This window comes from Conger conger, chromosome 19 (assembly GCF_963514075.1).
Source record: "Conger conger chromosome 19, fConCon1.1, whole genome shotgun sequence".
NCBI lineage: Eukaryota > Metazoa > Chordata > Actinopteri > Anguilliformes > Congridae > Conger > Conger conger.
Genome location: NC_083778.1, coordinates 15,159,300 through 15,183,157, shown reverse-complemented (window position 1 = coordinate 15,183,157; position 23,858 = coordinate 15,159,300). Strand labels below are relative to the sequence as shown.

Genomic DNA, 23,858 nt, shown 5'->3' with positions numbered 1-23,858 from the left:
AATAAATAAATTGAATTCCCCACCCCTAATAATTTGCATATTTCCAAAAAATTGCATACTGTAGTTGTTTAAAATATCTTTTAAAATATGTACATTGTAAGGAGAAACGGAGCTGCGTTGTAGGGTTTAGAAACAGATTGGCAGCAATGGGTGGGGCCATTTTGTTTACTACCCCAGAGGCCTGGACTGAGGCTTTGCTTTTGATGCATGCTGCAGCAGGTAGCCCCGTCAGATAAGATGGGGTGTGACCTATGAAAGCTCGGGAAGGTTGTAGAAAAGTTGTGTGGCTGCATTCTGTATTTGCTGCAGAGGTTCAGTTAAAATTAAAATGGATGGATTGAATTGGATTTATTTATTTTCCCAATCATGATTATGATTTCCTCACATACTAACTGGACTAAATCACAGAAGTTGGGAACCTTAGTTCAGACTGATTATGGTGTATGTCCTCTTTGCAGAGTTCGGTATACTGGCAGTGAACGATCACTCTGCTCACATGTCGTTACCAAATTCTGTAGACCTGCCTCAGCGTACCTTGTCCCTGAGAGCCTCGGGGTCTCCTGGTTCTTGTAGTTCAGCGACCGATTCAGCCCCAAGAAGACGGGAGAGGTGAATTAACAAAGTACTCCGCTGCTTTAATTGGTTGCAGGCCACGTTATATTATCGGCTGAATGTAGACACTGTCCCGGAAAATGAACAGGATATTCGCTGGCTTGATCTTGAAGTCCATTGAAGGTTGGTTGCCAAGCACCCACCGTTCTTCTTGCCTTCAGGGGAGCTACTGAAACAGGTCTGCCGCACGGCTTTCTCTGCTCTGCCACCTCGGGGTGACTCTGCAAGTGGGAACCTACGAAATACTCTTGAAAAGGGCCAACCCTGCCCTCTGGTCCTAGTGGTTGGCTGTGCGTTGAACCAGGCAAGGCAGTCGAGCACAGAAGAGTGTTTTTGCGTCCAAAACAATTCCGTATTTGACCCAGGTCTGGTAGTTGCGTTAAAGCCTCGGCTGAAGCTCACTTATTCTCATGTTGCCCTGAGTGATGAGGGGAGTTAAATGGTTGTGCCTGTGACGATGTGCAGTATACAAAGTGCTGTACACGGTGGAACCAGAATTTATACATCCTTGATAAAAGCTGCAAATCTGCACTTTAACCACGTGCAAATTGTTTGATTGCAAATCTAAAATTGCAGAGTACAGAGCCAAGTCAAGAAAAAGGAAAAAAAAGTGTGTGTCCCAGGACTTATGGAGCTCACTGTACACCAGAGGTCACCAACCCTGGTCTTGGAGAGATACAGGGTCTGCTGGTTTTTGTTTTCACCTCAAAATCAGCACCCTGTTGAGACCCAGATAACCAGGTGAGGTGAGTTAACTGTGCAATCATCTGCTCTAATTGATTAATTAAGTGCAGAGTAACAGCGAAAAACCAGCGGACCCAGTTGCTCTCCCGGACCAGGGTTGGTGACCTCTGCCATACACGTTACGTTCAGCTGCACCGTTTTGAGTTTGATAGCATTCAGAGGTTTGGTCCTCGGCGCTACCAAGGAGAGAACCGGAGCCCACTGAACGCTCCCAGCTACCCAGCCTGGTTGCTCCCTGCTGCCCAGCCTGGTCCCTCCCTGCTACCCAGCCTGGTTGCTCCCTGCTACCCAGCCTGGTCGCTCCCTGCTACCCAGCCTGGTCGCTCCCTGCTACCCAGCCTGGCCTCTCCCCGATCTCCACATCACTCTTTTATGAGCTCCAACCAGAAGTTTATACTCCGCCTTTCCTGTCGTCCAGATTTTTGCACTTGATACACATCCTATTGGCTTCTATTGTTTCTCCTTCAGACGCCGACTGGATACTGTTTTAGGAAGGGGCGGCCAATTAAGCGCCGGACAATGCGTGCCTTTGTTTGGCCGTGAAATCCGCCGCTTCCTGTCGCGGCTCGCTCCGCTTCGCTCGGTTGTCGAGTCTCGTCGCCCGGCGTCGTCCACGCCCCGTTCAGCCCGCACGTCCCGGGTGCGGACCTCGTCGGATGGAAAGGAAAGGACGGCTTTTTCCCCTGCGAGCAAGGACATGTTTTTCGTCATCTCGGGGGGGGGAGGGGGGAAGACGGTGATAAACATCCTCTGCCAAAACTAGGCCCTGACCCGAACTGTGGTGGGGACAAGGGCACAGGCCCCTTTCGCTGTTGGTACGAGGTGAAGTTTTGCTCTGAACCTCGGGAACGGAGTCGGCTTTGTTTCTGTGCTGTCGAGTGTTTTTCTATTTGTTCCTGGGCCCGCAGAAAGAAGCGGAGACTTCCGCTTTTCCAGTTGTGAGATAAGGCTTTTTTTTTCTTTTTCTTTTTTTTCAGCGTGCGTTGTTCAGTAAAACACAAAGGGGTTTGAGTGGGAATGTGTTTATATGGCAGGTTGTAGGTGTAGGTGGCTGGTGTTTATCTGCGAGGCATTTTGTGTTGCTGTATGTCTGGAAAGCTGTGGCACTTGAGAACACCTGCTTAGAATTTTAAAGAAAAAGTATTCCAAAAAAACCTCGTCTTCAAAGGGTTAAATAACATTGTGCAAATCACGCCCACTGGCATATCAGTGTTAGGCAATAATGTTCTCTCTCTGTGTGGAGAGTGTGTTTATTTTTTTTGTTCAGGAAGTGTGTTCTTCGGAAAGGCCACCTGCAGATTATCAGTGGATACAGCATATCAGATAATGCTGCAGAAAACCCTTCTTCGCAACCAAATGTTTATGACTCCTTGTTCAGATTTGCAAGATAATTACCTTTAATTACTTCTTTGTGTCCAAAATTGTGCTTTGACACTGTAAATATGGTTTTCTTCCTCATTCAGAAAATGTGTTTCCTTGTTTCGCTTCGTATTAGTTTTTTTTTACCCACACAAAGCATCTATGTCCCATTCTTATACCTGTCTACACCTACTCACCTCCTAGAGTGCCCCTGTGTATGGCAGTTATCGTTCCAACCACAATTGCCATCTAAAAAAAAAGGAGCTGTTTCTTAATTAGGTGTTAAATTTTTTGTTCGATTATTTACCTTCAACCACATTATCATGGCCAGCCAGCTGACATACAAAACTGAATTTAGCCACTTGATTAATGGTTAGCCACCAAGGCTAATCTCTTGCTCACCACAGTAGGAGCCAATCCATACACGTCTCCTCTTGCCCTCCTCTTCTTCCTTCTGTACTGGCCCATAGAGCGTACGAGTTCAGTGTGTTGGACACATTTTCTCAGATACAGCACGGTACTAACAAAGGCCCATGCCCAGAAGTGACCCTGGCAGGTTTTAGAATAACAAATACAAGCAGACAAGCAAGGTCTTGGGCGGAAGTGAACTCAGGCACAGGTTGCCAGTGCATCATAATAACCACTGTGCATGTTTGTTTTCGAATATTTTCAAGGTAAAAATCCTGTGTAGTATGCCTTTTAAAGCTTTGGAATTACATTTTTGGCTGTCCATATATACAGATGTGATGATGTCATGGATATGTATTTGATTTGGTGTCTTATTAGAGTATTTTAACTAACCATTGTACCCAGTTGTCTCAAATTACACCCCTGGTTTTCTTTTATCCCGATTGGCCGGACCGCAAAGTCACAAAAAGTGAAACAATACGAGCAGAAAAACACCGCGACATAAGAACCGCTTCTCAATGAGCCACAGTAATGGGGATAGGGCAAGTCAAAGTCGAAGCTAATTAGTGCGAACTTTGTTTGCCCACACGACAAATCGGAGAAGTGTGGGTTTGCTTTGTCAACGAACTGCAGCGAATTGGTTTGCTTTGCGGAGCACCTGTGGTGAAGCGATTGGCTTTGTCGTGTGGCTGTGGTGAGATGGTCCTGTGTTTTAAATACTCACACGTCACCCCCCTGCTTACTTCCCTCCACTGGCTGCCTGTCATGGCTCGCATCAAATTCAAAACATTGGTGCTAGCCTTCCAAGCAGTTAAAGGGTCTTCCCCAGCTTATCTGCAAAAAATCATCAGACCCTACACCCCTGCCAGACCTCTTCGTTCAGCCTCCACAGGCCGCTTGGCACCTCCCCCTCTCAGAACCTCCACCTCACGCTCACGACTACTGTCTGTTCTGGCTCCACGGTGGTGGAACGAACTCCCTGTTGAGGTCAGAACTATAGAATCTCTCCCCACCTTCAAGCGCAAGCTGAAGACGCACCTCTTCAAGCAGCACCTCTCCCCATCCCTCCCTACCTCCCTGTGAACCTTAATTGTTGTCTCTGTAACTTGCTTTGTGTATCGGTATTTTTAGTTGGCTAGGTAAGCAGTGTTTGGATAGTTAACTTTGGTCACTTTTGCTCTTGTTTGTTTGTTTGTTTGTTCAAAAAAAAAAAAAAAAAAAAAAAAAAAAAAAATGGCCCTTGTCCTTATCTTTGTTGTACAGGTAGCAGTTGAAATTGTACTTACCTCTAGGGTCTTTCAGCGAACTTATCCCTGGTTATGGGTATGCACTTTGTTGTACGTCGCTCTGGATAAGAGCGTCTGCCAAATGCCAATAATGTAATGTAATGTAATGTAATGTAATGTAAATGCTTTTGCCCTCGTCTAGGCTGGTGGACGACCGCTGTGTGGTGCAGCCAGATGCGGGGGACCTGGCCAACCCACCGAAGAAATTCAGAGGTGAGCGAGACCCTCAGTGTGGTGTCAAGGGGGGAGTTGCGGGGGCTTATCAACAATGATTGGGGCGTGAGGAAAAAGCCAGGGGGACCAATTTTATTCTTATTTATAAAACTTTTTTCCCCCCTCTCTTTTTTTATTGACTGTTGTTGTTGCCGCTGGTGATGTTTTGAGTCGTCAACACGGGCTATATATTTACAGTAATATCTGGTGTGAAAAATATCATGTGATTTCATGTTGACACGCATTGCTCCAAAATGATATAAAACAGAACTGGGGATCAACGGGATCATACCACGTGGTGAAAAATGGGCACTGCGAAAATTCCAGTTTAGTTTCTCACCATCGAGCCACACCTCCGAAGTAGTTACCTGGGCAACCAAAGAGGCAATTTCCCTGCAGGCACTGGCAGTCCACAGTATTTTGAAATTCAAGTTCAATGCAAACAGTTGCTCCATAACTGTCAGTCCTCGAAAAATGAGCATGCTGTAGGGCTGTATGTTTCGCTGTGCTTGTAGCGGGGAGGTGAGAGATTTAACGGGAGCTCTCCAACATAACGTGTTCCATGACATTAATTTACTGTAGCAAATGCTAAAGTGGCTTCCAGTCCAACGAAAGAGAACGCGGCAAGTGCCTCCAGCAAAGTCATTTGCACAACAGTCATTTGCACAACAATTGTTGACTGCACTCCCGCACCAGTGACGATAAAAATCTCTAAATGTAAACGTTTCAAAAGGCAAGCTGTTGCGTTCTGCACCTTCCTGAGGCATTTGGAGCGGGGCAACTCAGTTTACATATGCAAACGGACCGGAATATTCCTTTCTAGGCCACCGCATCTCTCAACTGTGAGGGATTTGGTGTACTATGTGTGCCTTGCGCAGGACTTCACCAGTTTAAATGCGTCACGTTTGAAAACGGCTAAGTTTTTTTTAGGTTTTTTTTTGTGTGCTTACGTCATCTGATCAAGGCCCTTTAGAGAGCCGCGCAGGAAAATGTGACGAAGGGAAATTGGAAGTTTGCCACAAGTCCGCCTGTGTTTCTTCCCTGAGGTTCAATGGCTTAATTTAAAAGATTTTAAAGTGAATGATTGGTGAGGATGTCAGAAAGCTTGGAACCTCCTTTGGCAATTCAAAGGCTTTGAAGCTTTATAATGTCATACCTGACTGCTGAAATCATACTGTAATTTAAACTTCTGTGTAGCCCTAGTACCAGTAAAACACTGGGCACTAGGCTGTAGACAATTACAATAAAAGTACTAGTATTTTACTATATATTTCAAGTCATTGAGTTGTTTCTTTCGTAAGGACTAAATATAGTACTGGCACACCGTTAAAAATAGAAGGTGTATGGTGACAAAAAGTGAAGCAGTTTAAATGTATGTTTTTTTTTTTTTTAAAGATGATGATGATGGATAATGAGTTAATAGGCTCAGTCTGACAAAAGGACTATGGGCTTCAGAGGTTTAAACTCATCCGCACTCTTAAGCAAACCAGACCTGGGTCAAATACGCAAATTGTTTTTGGATTAAAATATTTTTCTACCCGTGGCCAAGCTTGTCTGGTGTTTTGGCACCGATGAAATGCTCTCAAAAACTCCTACCTTCTGGTCCTCTTGGTTGGCGCAGTTGCACCAGGCTAGATCAGTGGAGCGCAGAAAAAAGTATTTGAATCCAAAACAATTATGTATTTGACTGAGGTCTGAAGCGCTTGAGTTTCTCTCCGGCGGTGAGCATTGTGGCTAGGCCGGCGGAGGCCCAAAAGGCCTGGAACCCGGCCCAGCAGAACCGCGCAGAACCGCGTGTCCTTGGCTCCACGGTGTCGCTTTTTACAACTTCCTGAAGCGACCCTAGTCTGTGAAAGGAGGCTTTGTGTGAGGGGTCTTTATATAGGTGCGCGTGTGGCACGCATCAAGGCCTCGAGATGTGGCATTCCGCTCACGTACAGATCCGTGGGAGAACTCTCTCTTGCGAGCACACAGAAGTGGTAGCTTTTAGTTTCTGAAATAGACCAAACTTTTGCGGAGGAAACTCAAGCAATGCTGCCTAACGGTCACTGATTTTTATTTCTTTTTTTCTTTTTCTGCACTTTCAATGTACAATTTTGGTTGCTTAAGTTTTCACTATTTTTTTTTTAGCTGCTAAGCAGTTGCTAACAGCCAGTCATTATTTACGGCCAAATTATGAGTCTTCGTTTCAGCATTTTACAGGCACTTCTTACCGAGAGGGACCGAGTTGTACACAAAGGTTTAACCCCTTTTCTGTGATTGTGCTTTCATGCCACAAAGGTCTACCACACGCTCAGTTTATCAAGAAGCTAGATCATATCTACCACCATATCAAGCCTGGTTTTAAAAGCCCCCAGAGATTCTGCCAGTACTATTAGTCCTAGTCGACTATTACATGCAGTGACCTCTCTCTGTGTGACAATACATCCTAATGTCTGAACAGGACCTGATTCTGCTGGCTAGAAGTTAAATATGACGCCTTCCTGCGCAAGTTAAGGCATGATTACTATTTATTTGCATTTATTCTGGATGAATGAAATACTGTACATATATCATCATAATAATAGTACTGCTCCTACTAATAATCATAACAATAAAAATCCTTTTTTATTTTGACTATTATTATTATCATTATTATGACTGTTGCTGAAATTGTGACTGACTGCATCAGGGCAATTCCATGGTGACTGATTTCTGCTGGATATTTGAGATCCCATCAGTTGCCCGTCAGTACAGGAAGAGCAGTGAACCCTGGGCTCCTGACCTGCGACAGATTTAAGGAACCTGCGGCCTTTCCTGTCATCCGGAAACTTCCCCTGACTGTGCTGAGGTGTCCTTTTTCCCTTTTCACCAGACTGCCTGTTCAAGGTGTGTCCTATGAACCGATACTCCGCTCAGAAGCAGTTCTGGAAGGCCAAGCAAAGAAAACAGGGGAACAACACCGAGGGAGACCTGCTAAAGAAGCTACAGGTGGGTCATCTGTGTCTACCGATGGACTGAAGTCCCCACAAGGGTGTTGTGTTATTGCGTTACACACTGTGTATTCCCTAGCAGGAATCCCTAGGAATCCCTGTAGTCCCTATAAAGATGACCTCTTATGGTCCGTTGCTCATTAATAAATTGCAGTCTCCCCAAAATGTCATAGTTTAATGAGTTCAGAGTGTGTGGATAACATGCTACAGCCCAATATATAGTTTTTGTGCACAACAAGACTTTTTATACTATTAACATGGCAGCATAGGCCATGGTCATGGGTCAAGCGTCACGGCACGTTAATGGCTTTAAATTGATAAGGCATCGGTTAATTTGATAAGGCAGTTAATAAGCATGTCTTAGCGTCAGATTGGATCAGATTAATTTTCAGTTTCTGGTTTGATATTGTGTTGTGGAAGACGCCTCCGCCCGTCTGGGGCAGCCTGTAGCATAGTGGTTAAGGTAAATGACTGGGACACGCAAGGTCAGTGGTTCTAATCCCGGTGTAGCCACAATAAGATCCGCACAGCCGTTGCGCCCTTGAGCAAGGCCCTTAACCCTGCATTGCTCCAGGGGAGGATTGTCTCCTGCTTAGTCTAATCAACTGTATGTCGCTCTGGATAAGAGCGTCTGCCAAATGACAATAATGTAAATGTAATGACCGATGTCCCGCATTTTTCCAGCATGCTGCGAAACTGGAGCAGAAGCAGAACGAGACGGAGAACAAGAAGCTGCTTGGAGAAGTGGTCAAATACAGCAATGTCATTCAGGTAACTGCCGGCCTTCGCACTCGTCAAACCAGGGTCAGTTACGTCATTGTTTTGGACTCGAATGCTTGTCTACGCTTTACTGAGCTTATGTGATTTATTCAAATCCGTGAAATCAAACCGCTCCCTGAACACCCTCCTGGATTAATTAACCAGTGCCCTCATTTACATGTCCTTGTTGATTTTGATTCTGACAGCTTGGTGAAGTGCAGACTTAAAATGAGCAAAGTACAGTCACCACACTGTTCTCTTGGTGGAGGCCAGGACTACTGGACCCCCCTCAACTGTATGCTATTGTCTGTGTTTACTGCGCTGTGAAAGAAAAAGAAAGATGGGGACAAACCAAATTAACTCTTTGTTGCGTGTTTTGTAATTGCATCAGCTGCCAGGCTCTTAGAAACTTTACCAGCTCATTCAGCCTGTTGTGGATCCACCTCCACACTCCTGTTCCTGTCGAGGTTGCTTGTGCAGAACTTTGTCGTAACAATTGTAACTTGTATTCCGCTAACTTTTACATTTCAGTACATGGAAAGTACTTAAAGCACTTTCCAAACAACAATGATAAAATTCAGCAAAGCTACACAGGCAGGCAAAATAAACACAGTCACAAACAAAATGAATGAACCTGAGCAATAAGATGATATTAAATCGATAAAAGTCTATTCTGGAATGACATTTAAAAGAACGTTTGAAGCTAGAAATGGACTGTGTTGTATGCTTTTTTCACGTCAAACTGCAAGTGCTGACTTTTCATACCTCACTCAAGAGCCAATGGTGCTTGTGATATTGTCTTTTCTAGACATAAGAGAACTCCCCATGACTACTAATATCTATCTAGTCAAACAGTTTGGGTATTTATTTTGTGGGGGAAAAAAAAAATCCTCTTTTGCTTTCACAATGTGACTTCTGCAGTGTTGACATGCTATAAATTTGCACCAAAGAAGTTGATCCGATTTTAGTTTTTATTGGTGTTGTACTTTGTGTTTTTACAGTTTTTTTTTATTTTATTTAAAAAAATTTTCCCCATCCTGCCCTTTTTGTCAGGACACATTTGATCACAAATGAAACAATGCTACTTTTTACCAATAGAGGACACTGTTTACAGCATAAATAGTTATATTTACCCTGGGAGGACTCAACATTTATTTCAATGATGGGCAATCAATGACTTGTAAACCTGATTTTGTTTTTGGGGAACGCATTTCAAAAAAGTCTTACGTAGTTTTATGTAGGCCAGATGTCAGGCTCGGGAGAGCCGAAACCTTTTCTACAGACTGTGATTGGGTTCTCTAGTGATGATGAGAGTACAACTTGAGGCACTGAGCCTTGCATCCCTCTTTTCCTTATAGTTGCTTCACATCAAGAGCAACAAGTTTCTGACGGTGAACAAGCGTCTACCAGCCTTACTGGAGAAGAACGCCATGCGGGTGTCCCTGGACCCGGCGGGGAACGAAGGCTCCTGCTTCTACATCCATCCCTTCTGGAAGCTGCGCAGCGAGGGGGACAATGTAGGTCACACTCCACTAATGGGGGCCGTCCCCACTAGAGTGGGAAAACTGCCTGTGTGTGTGTGTGTGTGCGGACCGTCCCCATTAGAGTGGGAAAACTGACTGTGTGTGTGTGTGTGTGTGTGTGTGTGTGTGTGTGTGTGTGGACCGTCCCCATTAGAGTGGGAAAACTGACTGTGTGTGTGTGTGTGTGCGTGTGTGGACCATCCCCATTAGAGTGGGACAACTGACTGTGTGTGTGTGTGTGTGTGTGTGTGTGTGTGTGTGTGTGTGTGTGTGTGTGGACCATCCCCATTAGAGTGGGAAAACTGACTGTGTGTGTGTGTGTGTGTGTGTGTGTGTGTGTGTGTGTGGACCATCCCCATTAGAGTGGGAAAACTGACTGTGTGTGTGTGGACCGTCCTCATTAGAGTGGAAAAACTGATTGTGTGTGTGTGTGCGTGCGTGTGTGGACCATCCCCATTAGAGTGGGACAACTGACTGTGTGTGTGTGTGTGTGTGTGTGTGTGTGTGTGTGTGTGTGTGTGTGTGTGTGTGTGTGTGTGTGTGTGTGGACCATCCCCATTAGAGTGGGAAAACTGACTGTGTGTGTGTGTGTGTGTGTGTGTGTGTGTGTGTGTGTGTGTGTGTGTGTGTGTGGACCATCCCCATTAGAGTGGGAAAACTGACTGTGTGTGTGTGGACCGTCCTCATTAGAGTGGAAAAACTGATTGTGTGTGTGTGGACCGTCCTCATTAGAGTGGAAAAACTGATTGTGTGTGTGTGGACCGTCCTCATTAGAGTGGAAAAACTGACTGTGTGTGTGTGTGGTCTTTCCTGCTGTGTAATTTTAGACTCTGTCCATTAACCGATCACTTGTGGCTGTAGAGGTGGCGACAGACACAAGCACATGCACAAGCATACACACACGCACACACACGCACACGCACACACACGCAAGCATGTAAGCATGTAAGCATGTGAGTGTCCACACAAGGCTGTTCTTGGACAAGGAAGCCGCATTGGCATCCGTGTTAGGATGGGTGTTTGTGTTTATGCTTCTATGCTGGACTGTGGTTGCATTTTACTGGTTGGACTTTCACCTCCAAGAACTTGTGCAATCAAAATCATGATTTTATTCAGTTGAGATTTTCTGTTATTCTCACCATTCTGAACACAGCAAAGTTATTTTAGCACACTGAACAGGAGGACATGGTATTTTAGCCGCTCACACCAAAGGAAATTGTCTCCGGGTAACATCAAAACAGGAAGTGACCCCATCCCTGGTCACTTTGGTCCGCTGGTCTTTCCTGCTGTGTAATGACTTTAGGCTCTGTCCATTAACTGATCACTTGTGGCTGTAGAGGTGGCGACAGACACAAGCACATGCACAAGCGTACACACACATACACACAGGCACACGCACACACACACACACACACACACACACACACACAAGCATGTGAGTGTCCACACAAGGAAGCCACGTTGGCATCCGTGTTAGGATGGGTGTTTGTGTTTATGCTTCTATGCTGGGCTGTGGTTGCATTTTGGTGGTTGGACTTTCACCTTCAAGAAATCATGATTTTATTCAGTTGAGATTTTCTGTTATTCTCACCATTCTGAACGCAGCAAAGTTATTTTAGCACACTGAACAGGAGGACAGGGTTTTTTATTTTAGCCGCTCACACCAAAGGAAATCGTCGCCGGGTAACATCAAAACAGGAAGTGACCCCATCCCTGGTCTGTGTGCTCTCCTGCGTGTTACCTGTGGTCATGTCTGCTCTCGCTGTCTGGTTTCACCGGCTCTCTGCTCTGCAGGTGGTGGTGGGGGACAAGGTGGTTCTGATGCCCGTGAACGCGGGACAGCCGCTCCACGCCAGCAACATTGAGCTGCTCGACAACCCCGGCTGCAAGGAGGTGAGAGGCTCCGCCCCTTTACAGCCTGTGTGTCACGATTGGCTCCATTTTCCACATCAATCATATCCAGAAAGGGCCGGTGAGGGTGCAGGCTTTCATGCCAACCAAGTTGCACACCTGACTACTGATCGCTCACTAGAGTCTTTCTTAAGGGCCTTGATTAGTAGAATCAGGTGTGTAATTCTGTGTAACTGCTTGGTTGGAACGAAAGCATGCAGCCCACACTATCCCTTTCTGTAAAAGATTGAGGATCCCTGCTTAAAACTGCACAGAATAAAAATTTTTGGGGGGGGGGGGATCCAAAAAAACCAAAGACTTATAGACTGTTTCAGATTAATTAGTCGTCAGCCAAGGAGATGTCATTTTAAAATTTTCAGGGAAGGTTTTATTTGGTATCAACTACTGCGTTTTAGAATATCTGTGGACAGCTGCTGTGGGTCTTCATGATTGGACACAACCGACTCATCACTTCTGATGGCTTTGAGATTTTTCAATTTTTGATGATCTGGATTTATGGATCGTGTCATGGGGAAGAGATTGTGGAAACAAGTATTTCTCCAGCTGTTATGCTGTTTAGAGTTGCTGGGGCTGAGGCTGAAGGCTAAATTGTGGTCACTGTTGTTCTTGACTCCTTGGGCTCCTAGGTCAATGCTGTGAACTGCAACACCAGCTGGAAAGTAGCTCTCTTCATGAAGTTCAGTGACTACAAGGAGGACATCTTAAAAGGGGTAAGTGCATTGTCATTTGCTGCTGGCCCCCTCTCAATGTGACCATAAGAATTGAACACTGTACAGACAGGAGGCAGAATCTGGAGGTTTTCAATACCAGGCTAGATATTGATATTGCGAGATATTAATGTTCATGGTGTGGTCTTTCTCTCAGGGTGATGTGGTGTTGTAAAAATGTTCATGGTATGGTCTTTCACTCAGGGTGATGCGGTGGTGTTAAATGTTCATGGTGTGGCCTTTCTCTCAGGGTAATCTGATATTAAATGTTCGTGGTGTAGTCTTTCTCTCAGGGTAATCTGATATTAAATGTTTGTGGTGTAGTCTTTCTCTCAGGGTAATCTCATATTAAATGTTCGTGGTGTAGTCTTTCTCTCAGGGTAATCTCATATTAAATGTTCATGGTGTGGCCTCTCTCTCAGGGTAATCTCATATTAAATGTTAATGGTGTGGCCTCTCTCTCAGGGTAATCTCATATTAAATGTTAATGGTGTGGCCTCTCTCTCAGGGTAATCTCATATTAAATGTTAATGGTGTGGCCTCTCTCTCAGGGTAATCTGATATTAAATGTTAATGGTGTAGCCTCTCTCTCAGGGTAATCTCATATTAAATGTTAATGGTGTGGCCTCTCTCTCAGGGTAATCTCATATTAAATGTTAATGGTGTGGCCTCTCTCTCAGGGTAATCTCATATTAAATGTTAATGGTGTGGCCTCTCTCTCAGGGTAATCTCATATTAAATGTTAATGGTGTGGCCTCTCTCTCAGGGTGACGTGGTCCGGCTCTTCCACGCCGAGCAGGAGAAGTTCCTGACCTGCGATGAGTACAAGCAGCAGCAGCACATCTTCCTGAGGACCACCCTCCGCCAGTCCGCCACCTCCGCCACCAGCTCCAAGGCACTCTGGGAAGTGGAAGTAAGACCACCGCCGCCCCGGTCATCCGTACACACCGCCATTTCCGTCAGAAACGTACTGGTCAGGGCCGACAATGACGTACAATAGGGCAAGAGCAAATTAAATATTCATTTCTGTATGTGTCGTGTGCAAACATTTGAACAATTTCTAAAATGTCTTAAGAGCATCTAATGGACCTTCTAGCTCATTCTTTAAGCTCTGGTAGCCAGAGAGCAGCGTTTTGTGTCATGGTGAGTCATGATTTGGAGCCAGTGGATTTGTGTGATGGGTGTGAGTAGTGGTTTGCAGTTGGTAAGGTTGCGTGATGTTTTGCAGGTCGTGCACTACGACCCCTGTAGAGGAGGGGCCGGCCAATGGAACAGCCTCTTCCGCTTCAAGCACCTGGCCACGGGAAACTACCTCGCGGCGGAGGTGAGAACCAATAGAAAAGTGGTCTCCTCCCTGCTGATTTCCTCCCCCACCCCCCTCCCCTTCCGATATCCCTCTTGTCTAATCCTAACACTTAATGGAAAAAAAAAACCTGTGGAAGAACCTATGCACTTGTAAGTCGCATTTGGATTAAAAGCGTCTGCCAAATGACAAAAATGTAGAATGTAATGTAATGTCTATTACTGAATATGTTAAAGTACAAAACAATTCTCTGTGACATTTAATTTCTTGGAAACTGGATGCTCTTTTCTCCTGATGCACTAATGCCGAACACAAAAAAAACAACTAAGAATTATTCTCAGATAGGCCTAAGACTTGTGCACATTACTGTATAAACCAGTCTCCTTGGCCACGCAGACCAGACATTTTTTGCTCATTGTGAGTATCCCGGGCCAACAATCGGTTGCACGCCGTTGAGGTCGGGCTGCTTCAACCGCGTGCCGGAGCGAAGCTGCAGCCGCTGCAGTCGGCCTGCAGAGGGCAGTGTTCTCCTTGGAATCTCGCCACCGGGCCAGCCTTCCGCAGCCGCGCGTCAGAGCCGCAGAGTTTCAGCGGTGGTGCGCCGTTGCCGAGGGCCGTTTCCAAGCAGTGCCGGGGACCTGCTCCCAGGGTTCGCGCGGAGGGGCCCATCTGGTGTTCGAGTCGACACTTCCTCTGATTCATTTATTTCGCCTCGGCGTTTGTTTCCTCTGACATTTTTGCTGATGGGAAACACGGGCTATGTCTGCAGCATGGCACGCGTCTCCTTGGTGAAAAATGTTTCCCTGTGTTTCCATAAGGGTGTGATCAGGCACCGGTGCGAACAGCTGTTGAGTGAATTTGAGGCAGAATGACTGGTTGAGTGATGAATTGAAGCAGAACCGCACGTGCACCGGCCCTCTGGGACAGGAGTTGGGCACCCTGGATTTGCTCGTTTGCCCAGTAGAGGGTTGAATGAGTATGTAGCGTGCTCAGCAGTATGCTGAGTGAGTATGTAGTGTCCTCAGTAGTGTGTTGAGTGAGTATGCAGTGTCCTCAGTAGTGTGTTGACTGAGTATGTAGTGTCCTCAGTAGTGTGTTGAATGAGTATGTAGTGTCCTCAGTAGTGTGTTGAGTGAGTATGCAGTGTCCTCAGTAGTGTAAGTGAGTATGCAGTGTCCTCTGTAGTGTGTTGAGTAAGTATGCAGTATGCAGTGTCCTCAGTAGTGTGTTGAGTGAGTATGCAGTGTCCTCAGTAGTGTGTTGAGTAAGTATGCAGTATGCAGTGTCCTCAGTTGTGTGTTGAGTAAGTATGCAGTATGCAGTGTCCTCAGTAGTGTGTTGAGTGAGTATGCAGTGTCCTCAGTAGTGTGTTGAGTAAGTATGCAGTATGCAGTGTCCTCAGTTGTGTGTTGAGTAAGTATGCAGTATGCAGTGTCCTCAGTAGTGTGCTGAGTGAGTATACAGTGTGCCAGTGCGGGACTCAATGATGCAGGTCTGCTCTTGCCTGCAGGTGAATCCAGAGTTCCAGGCTGCCGGTGGCGGGGACTGTAAAGACGTGGTAAGTCTGCCTGTGGTTTATCTGCCCTGTCCTGCCTTCCACAGCGGAGAGAGATATCGGCGGCCCCACACGTCTGAAAAATCAGCATCCCCTGAATAAATCTGGGAAAAGTCGCATTCAGTACTCACAGAACTCCCAGAATTCGCGCCAATGGATACAACCCTCTCAATGTCCGGACACACGCTCGCACTCCTGCTATGGTGTCCTGTAAGAGATGGATGCTTAGTGGTAGTGTAATTGTGTCAGTGGAGTGCGCTCAGTAGAACCACTGTGTGTAACCATCTTAGAAACACTCAAAAAATAAATCACTGAAAATGTAGAAAAGTACTTGAACCATTGTGTGTTTGATCCAAGTCTGCTCTGTTTCACCTGCAAAGCAGCTTAGTAATTTATAGGTACCTTTTTTTGGGAGGATTTTTAACTTCATGAAGTTTATAGTTGCACTTATTTGGGAGGAATTGGTCGCTTCATCGTCTGTAGGTGTGCTTATTTCGGAGGTCGTTTTAACTTGATTGGTGATGTGATCTAGTCTGTGGCTCTTACTGCAGCAGTGGAGCTGTCTGTCAGGCAGTGAAAGTTGGGTAACTGCAGCAGTGGCATCCTGGGGTCTCCCTCCCACACCTCCAGCACCAGCAGGGTTGCATAATCAGATCTGCATGCTCTCTCCCCTTCTCTCTCTCTCTCTCTCTCTCTCTCCCCCTATCCCCCTTCCCTCTCGCTCTCCCTCTACCTGTCTATCTCTCACCCTTCTATCCTTTTTTCCTATTTCCCTCCCTTTCTCGATCTCCGTCTCTCCGTCCTTCTCTGTTTTTCTTTCTCCCTCTGTTACTTTCTCTCTTCCTCCATGTCTCTGGTTTTCACTCTTTCTCTCTCTCTCTGTCTCTCTCTTCCTCACCTCACCGGCGCATTAGTATTCCGGCGCGGTCGCTGCAGCAGCAGCGCAGACAGGAGCCTTACATAACGTCTGTGCATCGGGGAGCCCGGGGAGAGAGAGGGACGTGCTGTCTGCCCGAGAGGGAGGGAGAGAGGGGGAGAGAGAGAGGGAGGGAGGGAGGGAGAGAGAGAGAGAGAGAGGGAGGGAGAGGGGGGGTGGATGGAGGGAGCGAGAGAGGTTGAGGGGGAGAGGGAGAGAGGGAGAGAGAGGGAGAGGGAGAGGTAGAGGGGGAGAGAGGGGGGGTGGATGGAGGGAGCAAGAGAGGTTGAGGGGGAGAGGGAGAGAGAGAGGGAGAAGAGAGAGAGGTAAAGAAAGGTAAAGAGAGGTAGAGAGAAGGGGGATGGATGGAGGGAGTGAGAGAGAGGGAGAGAGAAAGCAGGGCCACGCCGTCTGCCCTCGCCTTGGTATGAGTCATGGGGGAGAGAGAGAGAGAGATTGAGATTGATTGAGAGAGGCGGAGAGCGAGCGTGGCAGTTCTCCACAGCCCTCGCACAAGCGAGAAACTCAGCCCGTGGAGTTGCGGCGGCCCGGCGTGAACTCTGTGCGACCCCGGCGTGACCTCCCTCTCTCCTCCAGGCTCAGCGGTTCTGAAGCGGACTCTGCCGGAGCCGCTGGTGTTCACGCCATCAGCAGAAAAACTGAAAATCGTCTGCATAACAAGCGCTGTAATCAAAACGTCACTACTTGCTTATTTAGTCTTATACGCGTTATATTTCGCGCATATGTATATATATATATATTTTTTTTTTTATTGATCGAGAGGACGGTGTTCGACGAGGCATCGCTGGTATTTCCTTTTTAGGAAATCTGTCTTGCTTCTGCAGTGGAGCGAGGTGAGCAGTGGGTGAAAGAGAGAGAATAAATTCCTCTTTTCTTCTCCCACCGCCCTCCCCGGTTCCCTTCATCACACTCGGGTCTGCGAAAGCAGCGTCTGAAATCTCCCGTCTGTTTGGTCAAGCACCGATAATCTTTACCTCTGCAGGAGGGGTAGAGTGTTTCCACTGTTGTTTTTATTTAAACAAGCAACCCCCCCCCCCCCCCGCCCCCTTTACTGAGTTTTGGCGGCGTGCTCGAGTGTCACCTCTAGACTGCATTCGCCCTTGCGGAGAGCCTCGCCCGGGGCGAACACACTCGCCATCGGTGATTTGCGAGCTATAAGTGAGCAAGGGGGTGCCCCAAAAATGAAACCCCACCCCAAGGGACAGCCGACTGATAAACAAGCCGTTAATTTCGACCGAACTGCGTTTCCAAACAGAGACTCGCAAATGTCAACGACGCACACGGAACCGCGGACGGCCATTTTGCAATCGGCTAGTTCGTTGGGCTTGGGTTTGGGTTCAGCCGTGAGAGACCCAGGTGGGGCTGAGTTGGGGCGGGGCTGCTAGGCGAACAGCGCTAAATGCTAACAGCGAGGGAAACCCACAAACTCTGAGGCAGAGGAGGTGACAGGGCAGCCTGTAGCACTGTGGTTTAGGTACATGACTGGCACCTGCAAGGTCGCAAGCTGGCCACAATAAGATCAGCACCTAAATGCATGAAAGCATGCACACTTGGTCAAGAGGTTCAGTTGTTGTTCAGGTCAAACATCAGAATGGGGAAGAAATGTCATCATCTCGGTGACCTTGAGTGGGTTTACAGTTTAGAGAGTATTTAATAGTTTCCATTATACCAGACGAGCTTAGTAAAACTTGGAAAAGTATTTTAATTGAAAGCAATTACTTATTTGACCCGGGACCGCTCATTACTTAGTTGGCCGGAGCTCCTGAAATGGATCTGTCCTTGTTGTGCGTTGTGCGTTATTCGTTTCCCCCTCTCTGTCGCCCAGGAGACGGCGGTCCCCGCCCAGACGGACGGCGCGCCGCTGCCCCCCAAGAAGAAGCGCCAGACCCCGGAGAAGATCGCCTACACCTTGATCTCCGTCCCCCACGGCAACGACATCGCGTCCCTGTTCGAGCTGGACGCCACCACCCTGCAGCGGGCCGACTGCCTGGTGCCCAGGTGACGCCTCCCGGCCAATCACGGCTCTCCCTGCCGCCGTTTAAATGATCCGCTAACGTTGTTCACACAGAATTAACCCAGGAAAAGAAATAAGGTCGTTGAGTCAAACTGAGCAAAATCGATGTGATACTGCCGTTGTCCCCTTGAGCCAGAACTAGGAAATGTCCGGCTGTATAAATGGATTGTGTTAACAATGTTTCGGGGTGGCACACGGCTGAAGTAACAGACCTTGGTGCAGGCGTCAGTTTGATGCAGTTGTTTACCTGCCAAAGCCGAGTACAGCCAGGACACAAGGGGGCGCTGAAATTGGGCCACCGCTCTGCCGGGGTTGTCACCAATGTTGATGTTTCAAAATAATGTTTATCATTGAACCGTTTTTTTTTATTTTTATAAAAAGGCCATGTTGTTGAAGAACTGATTCACCGTGCAATGCAAGTGGCTGGTGCCATCACATCTCTGGGTGGTGACATCACGCCTTCCCCGTCCTCTTCTGCAGGAACTCTTACGTGCGACTGCGGCACCTCTGCACAAACACCTGGGTGACCAGCACCAACATCCCCATCGACGCCGGGGAAGAGAGGCCCGTCATGCTCAAGGTTCAACCCCCCCCCCCCCGGCTCTTCACCCAAGAACAACCCCTGTTCTCTCTCTCTCTCTCTCACTCTCCCAACTCGCAAGTGTTCTCTCTGACATTTCTCCCAGGGCGTCTTTGAGGAAGAGAATTACATTCTCCTCTGGTTAAATAAAGGATTTTATCTAAAAATACATTCAGAACATGCTTTTGTTGGGTTTCTTTGTTTAGCTTTTTTCTTAAGGTTATCTGTGGTCGGGGCCAGTGAGCTGTGAAATGGAAGGGATCCCCAAGGACTGAAATTAAAATGACGATATGTATGAATGCGCGGTTCTGTGGTCAAGTGGTCAGAACCTGACAAGGCCCCTTGGTTCCACAGATTGGGACCTGTCCCACCAAGGAGGACAAAGAGGCCTTTTCCATCGTGTGCGTGCCCCTGTCGGAGGTGCGAGACCTGGACTTCGCCAACGACGCCAACAAGGTGCTGGAGTCCACCGTGAAGAAGCTTCAGAGCGGCAACATCGCCCAGAACGAGCGCAGGTAACCACGGCCGCGGCTGAACCATGGGCTTGGAGGGCCGGAGGTGGTCCTGGTGGGTTTTTCAAAAAGCAGGATTGCGGATTTTAGCTCGGCGATGCTCAGCTCCACGTCCTGCGGGCCGCGGTGTCTGCAGGCATTTGCTTCAACTGTGCACTACACAGCCTGATTTTACTAATTTGCTTGTCTGAGCCAAGCAGGTAGGATACTTAGTGAAATCAGGCGGTGTAGCGCACGGTAGGAGTAAATACCTGCAGAAACTGTGGCCAGCAGGATGTGGAGTTGAGTCACGCTGGTTTAGCTGGATTGCTGAATAACTGCACGGAGTAAAACTCAGAACATTGCTGGATAACTGCACGGAGTAAAACTCAGAACAGTTCTTCCTGCTTAAGTCCAGGTTCCAGGTTTATGTGGATTCTGGGTTTTAGTACAGTCATACATCTAACTCGGTAATCCTCCTTTGTGAAACAGGCCCTCCATCCAGACCTGTAACTGCACCCCTAAATTAATTTTTAACACATTCACACGATCAGTGCAGTCAGTTTCTCACATTTACACAGCAGAGTAAGCACCAGTACACTGTTCATTGTCCAACGCTCTTCTGCCCTCTCCCCACCCCTTCCTCAGGTTCGTCATTAAGCTCCTGGAGGACCTGATCTTTTTCGTGTCGGACGTCCCAAACAACGGGCAGGAGGTCCTGTCTGTGGTCATCTGCAAGCCCAACCGGGAGAGGCAGAAGCTCATGAGGGAGCAGAACATTCTGGCCCAGGTCAGCTCCACCACTGCCGCACTGTTTAGTAATAAGTATTCTCATTATCATTATTATTATAGAGCATATGTTTTTAAATTATATTAATCAATATCAGAATATGAGTTCATGGAATTGACTAGAGTACTTCCCACATTTGCACCCTGGGGGTTTGCAATTTGGAGCTTATGCTCTTACTCTCTGGGGTGTAATAGCGAATTTGTATTTTTTATTTTACCTTCGCCTACTTTGAACCTTGTGGATATCTGTCTGAAGCCTCTGCCTCTACACAAGAAAATGAGTCCTTGGTGATGCAGCAGCACTGTAAATATGAAGCTTTCGGTTAATATTTAAAATGAAAACATGGCCGATACATTGCTTCATTGTCCCTTGTCGAGATAAATCTCATCTCTGCCATCTGAGTCTTATGTCCCTGTCCAAACCTGCGGGTGATCTAACCTGTGATGTTTGGATTAATATTTAATATCATCCCCCTTTATCTCCCCTCAGAAGCAGTTTTTTTAATGCACTGGAGTGTTTTTTTTTGCTTTATTTTGTGTCTGCGTTTAAAATGTCTGCCCGTCTGTGGGGAGCATCTTAATAGCAGTCTAAATGCCTGGCTGACATTTTCCGGCTTAGAGGAATCACAGGAGGCGGTATGTTAAATTGCCTCACTTTTATTTTGGTGTTGCGTGTCATCTTCCTTGGTACATCTTGATCTGAAGATGACGGTGGAACAAGCCCGCTTCAGCCGGATTATAGCGGGAAGAACCGGCGTGTCACAGGGAAAAAATGAGGATCGTTTACGGAAGGGGCGTCTTGCAGGAAGACGGGGTGGGGGGGGGGTATTTCTGAGAGTAAAAATATGGATGTAAATGCCATCGAATTAAAATGCAGACTGTCGGCCGCAAGGAGTGAACCTCGTAGCTGTTTAGAATTGTGTTGCTGTCCAAATACTTATGGACCCCCTCGCTGTAATCGTGGCCCCAGAGATTTATTTAACCTGTACCAGACTTAACTATAAAACTAATCTCCATCTGCTCTATGGGCCATATGATTGGTTGATGCATGCGGAAAAAGACGGCCCCTGTTCTGTGCCCCTCAGATTTTCGGGATCCTGAAGGCCCCGTTCACAGACCTGGGCGAGGGTCCCATGCTGAAGCTGGAGGATTTGGGGGACCAGCGCTACGCCCCCTTCAAATACCTGCTCCGCCTCTGCTACAGAGTGCTGCGGCACTCCCAGCAGGACTACCGGAAGAACCAGGCAGGTTCTGCGGGGCGGGAGAGTCAGGGAGAGCGATAGGGTCTGCTGGTGCTTATTGTCACTCTGCACTTAATTAAGCAATTACAGCAGTCGATCACACAGTTAACTCGCCTCATTTGGTTACCTGGGTCTGATTTTAAGGTGAAAGCAGAAACCAGCAGAGCCAGTCGCTCTCCAGGACCAGGGTTGGAGACCGCTGGAGTAGGCAAAGTGATGCGCAAATACCTATTTTATATCCGATACCTACCTGACATCGGTTACTGTTCATATATATTATCCATATTTATTATTGTTTTCGTTTTTTTTTTCCCACCCATGTGTTCCTTTTCTCTCATCCAACACACTTTGGCAGTACAATTGTACGCATTTTCCGTGCCAATAAAGCGTATTGAATCTAGAGAGAGTGTGAGCGATCAGGCAAGCGAAGGGATTGACGCCCGTCTACCTCCCACCCCCCACTTAACCCCAAACAGGAGTACATCGCCAAGAAGTTCTCCATCATGCAGTCCCAGATCGGGTATGAGATCCTGGCTGAGGACACGATCACGGCGCTCCTGCACAATAACCGCAAGCTTTTGGAGAAGCACATCACTACCAAGGAGATTGAGACCTTCATCAACCTGCTGCGCCGCAACCGCGAACCCAGGTCAGGGGGCAAAGGTCGTAGTCCACGGGAAGGGGCGGGAAAAGACCCGTCGGACGCTGAGCCAGAGTGACCCTTTCTGAAGCTTTCTTATGTGAAGCCGCAGAGATCGTCGAACGGCTCTCTGGTTTACTCCAAGCAAGGGTGGGATGTCTGTAATTGCGGAAATTAATTAAAGAAAAGTGGGCATCGTTGCATGTAGAATAGTTGCAAGTGAAGGGGAGTGGAAAAAGGAACAAAGCCGGCATTGCTTTTGTTGAAAGTGTTGTAGTGTAACACGGTTTGATTAGCTTTACAATGCAGAGGAACAGCAAGTAATCACCCACAGTATCCTCCTACAGGTAAGAAAGCAAGGACTGCAGGGATTTAGGAGTTGGCCGTCTCAAATAAGGTGTGTCTCAAATAATATATGCAGTTAAACCTCTCAAACTCTTGGTCAGGTTCCTGGACTACCTCTCGGACCTCTGTGTGTCCAATCAGACGGCCATCCCCATCACTCAGGAGCTCATCTGCAAATTCATGCTGAACCCCAGCAATGCGGACATCCTCATTCGGACCAAGTGAGTCTCCCGCGTCTCATCCACATCGCCAGAGACATACCTCTTTATCTGGCCCAAATGGGCTGGTGTCTGCAACCACGGTCCTGTTTTCACCTGAAAATCTGCACTGAATTCACACCCAATCAACCAGGTGAAGATGGATAACCGGTGGATTCAACTGTTTAATTGGTTAATTCAGTGCAGAGTAACAACAAACACAGAGAGCCTGTGGCTCTCTCGGACCAGGGGTTGTAGATCCCTGTTTTGAAGCAAGTAGAAGCAGACACTTGTAACTTTGGAAGAGGCGAGTTAGACATTTTATTGAAAACCTGTAAAAGAATGTAAAACCACATGATATGAACAAATAGTCAGATGGGACAAATATCTGTCAATTCTAACTGTGATTGATGCCGTGCTCTGCCAGGCTGATCCCCCTCACTGAGAACGCTCTAGAAACTTCGCTGCTAGTGGACGACGGGGACGACGAGGAGGTGTGGCTTTACTGGATCGACAGCCACAAGGAGCCCCACGGGAAGTCCATCCGACACCTGGCGCAGGACGCCAAAGGCAACCACAAGATGGACATGGACATCATCACCTACTACAGGTACAGAGTCCCTGAGCAAGACCCCTAACCCCCGAAATGCTCCTGACGAGCTGGTCGGTGCCTCGCATGGCGGCCCATCGCCATTGACGTGTGAGTGTGTGTATGAACGGGTGAATGAGAAGCATCAATTGTACAGCGCCAACCGTTTGCCATTTTACCATTTACTCTCTGGCTCCCTCCTCTGCAGGTACCAGCTGAACCTGTTCGCGCGGATGTGCCTGGACCGGCAGTACCTGGCGATAAACCAGGTGTCAGGCCAGCTGCCCGTGGACCTGATCCTGCGCTGCATGTTTGACGACTGCCTGCCCTACAACCTGCGCGCCGCCTTCTGCCGCCTCATGCTGCACATGCACGTGGACCGCGACCCCCAGGAGGCCGTGGTGCCCGTGCGCTACGCCCGGCTATGGACCGAGATCCCCTCCAAGATCTCAGTCACCGAGTGAGTGAGCATGGCCCCCAAACTCTTATCTCTGACCTTTACCCTTACCCTGACCCTCACCGTAGCCCTAACCCTGCACCCGTCTGCGGACCGAGATCCCCTCCAAAATCTCCGTCTGCGAGTGAGCGTGACCGCAAACCCTTATCTATGACCCTAACCCGATCCCTTACCCTTACCCTTACCCTGACCCTAACCTGTAACCCTAACCCTAACCCTGCACCCG

At 47.6% G+C, this 23,858-nt stretch overlaps 1 protein-coding gene across 1 annotated transcript in view; it reads left to right on the top strand.

Annotated features, from left to right (window-relative positions):
- The window catches only part of itpr2 (inositol 1,4,5-trisphosphate receptor, type 2), a 77,872-nt gene that overhangs the window by 3,572 nt on the left and 50,442 nt on the right, over positions 1-23,858 (top strand). The window contains exons 2-19 of the mRNA XM_061229042.1: positions 4,552-4,622; positions 7,477-7,592; positions 8,279-8,365; positions 9,712-9,870; positions 11,671-11,769; positions 12,414-12,497; positions 13,261-13,407; positions 13,723-13,818; positions 15,308-15,355; positions 18,115-18,287; positions 18,784-18,883; positions 19,238-19,398; positions 20,023-20,164; positions 21,249-21,407; positions 21,881-22,053; positions 22,491-22,610; positions 23,014-23,196; positions 23,384-23,635. Of these exons, the coding sequence (XP_061085026.1) occupies positions 4,552-4,622; positions 7,477-7,592; positions 8,279-8,365; positions 9,712-9,870; positions 11,671-11,769; positions 12,414-12,497; positions 13,261-13,407; positions 13,723-13,818; positions 15,308-15,355; positions 18,115-18,287; positions 18,784-18,883; positions 19,238-19,398; positions 20,023-20,164; positions 21,249-21,407; positions 21,881-22,053; positions 22,491-22,610; positions 23,014-23,196; positions 23,384-23,635 (2,370 nt within the window). The remainder of the gene's footprint in view (positions 1-4,551; positions 4,623-7,476; positions 7,593-8,278; positions 8,366-9,711; positions 9,871-11,670; positions 11,770-12,413; positions 12,498-13,260; positions 13,408-13,722; positions 13,819-15,307; positions 15,356-18,114; positions 18,288-18,783; positions 18,884-19,237; positions 19,399-20,022; positions 20,165-21,248; positions 21,408-21,880; positions 22,054-22,490; positions 22,611-23,013; positions 23,197-23,383; positions 23,636-23,858) is intronic.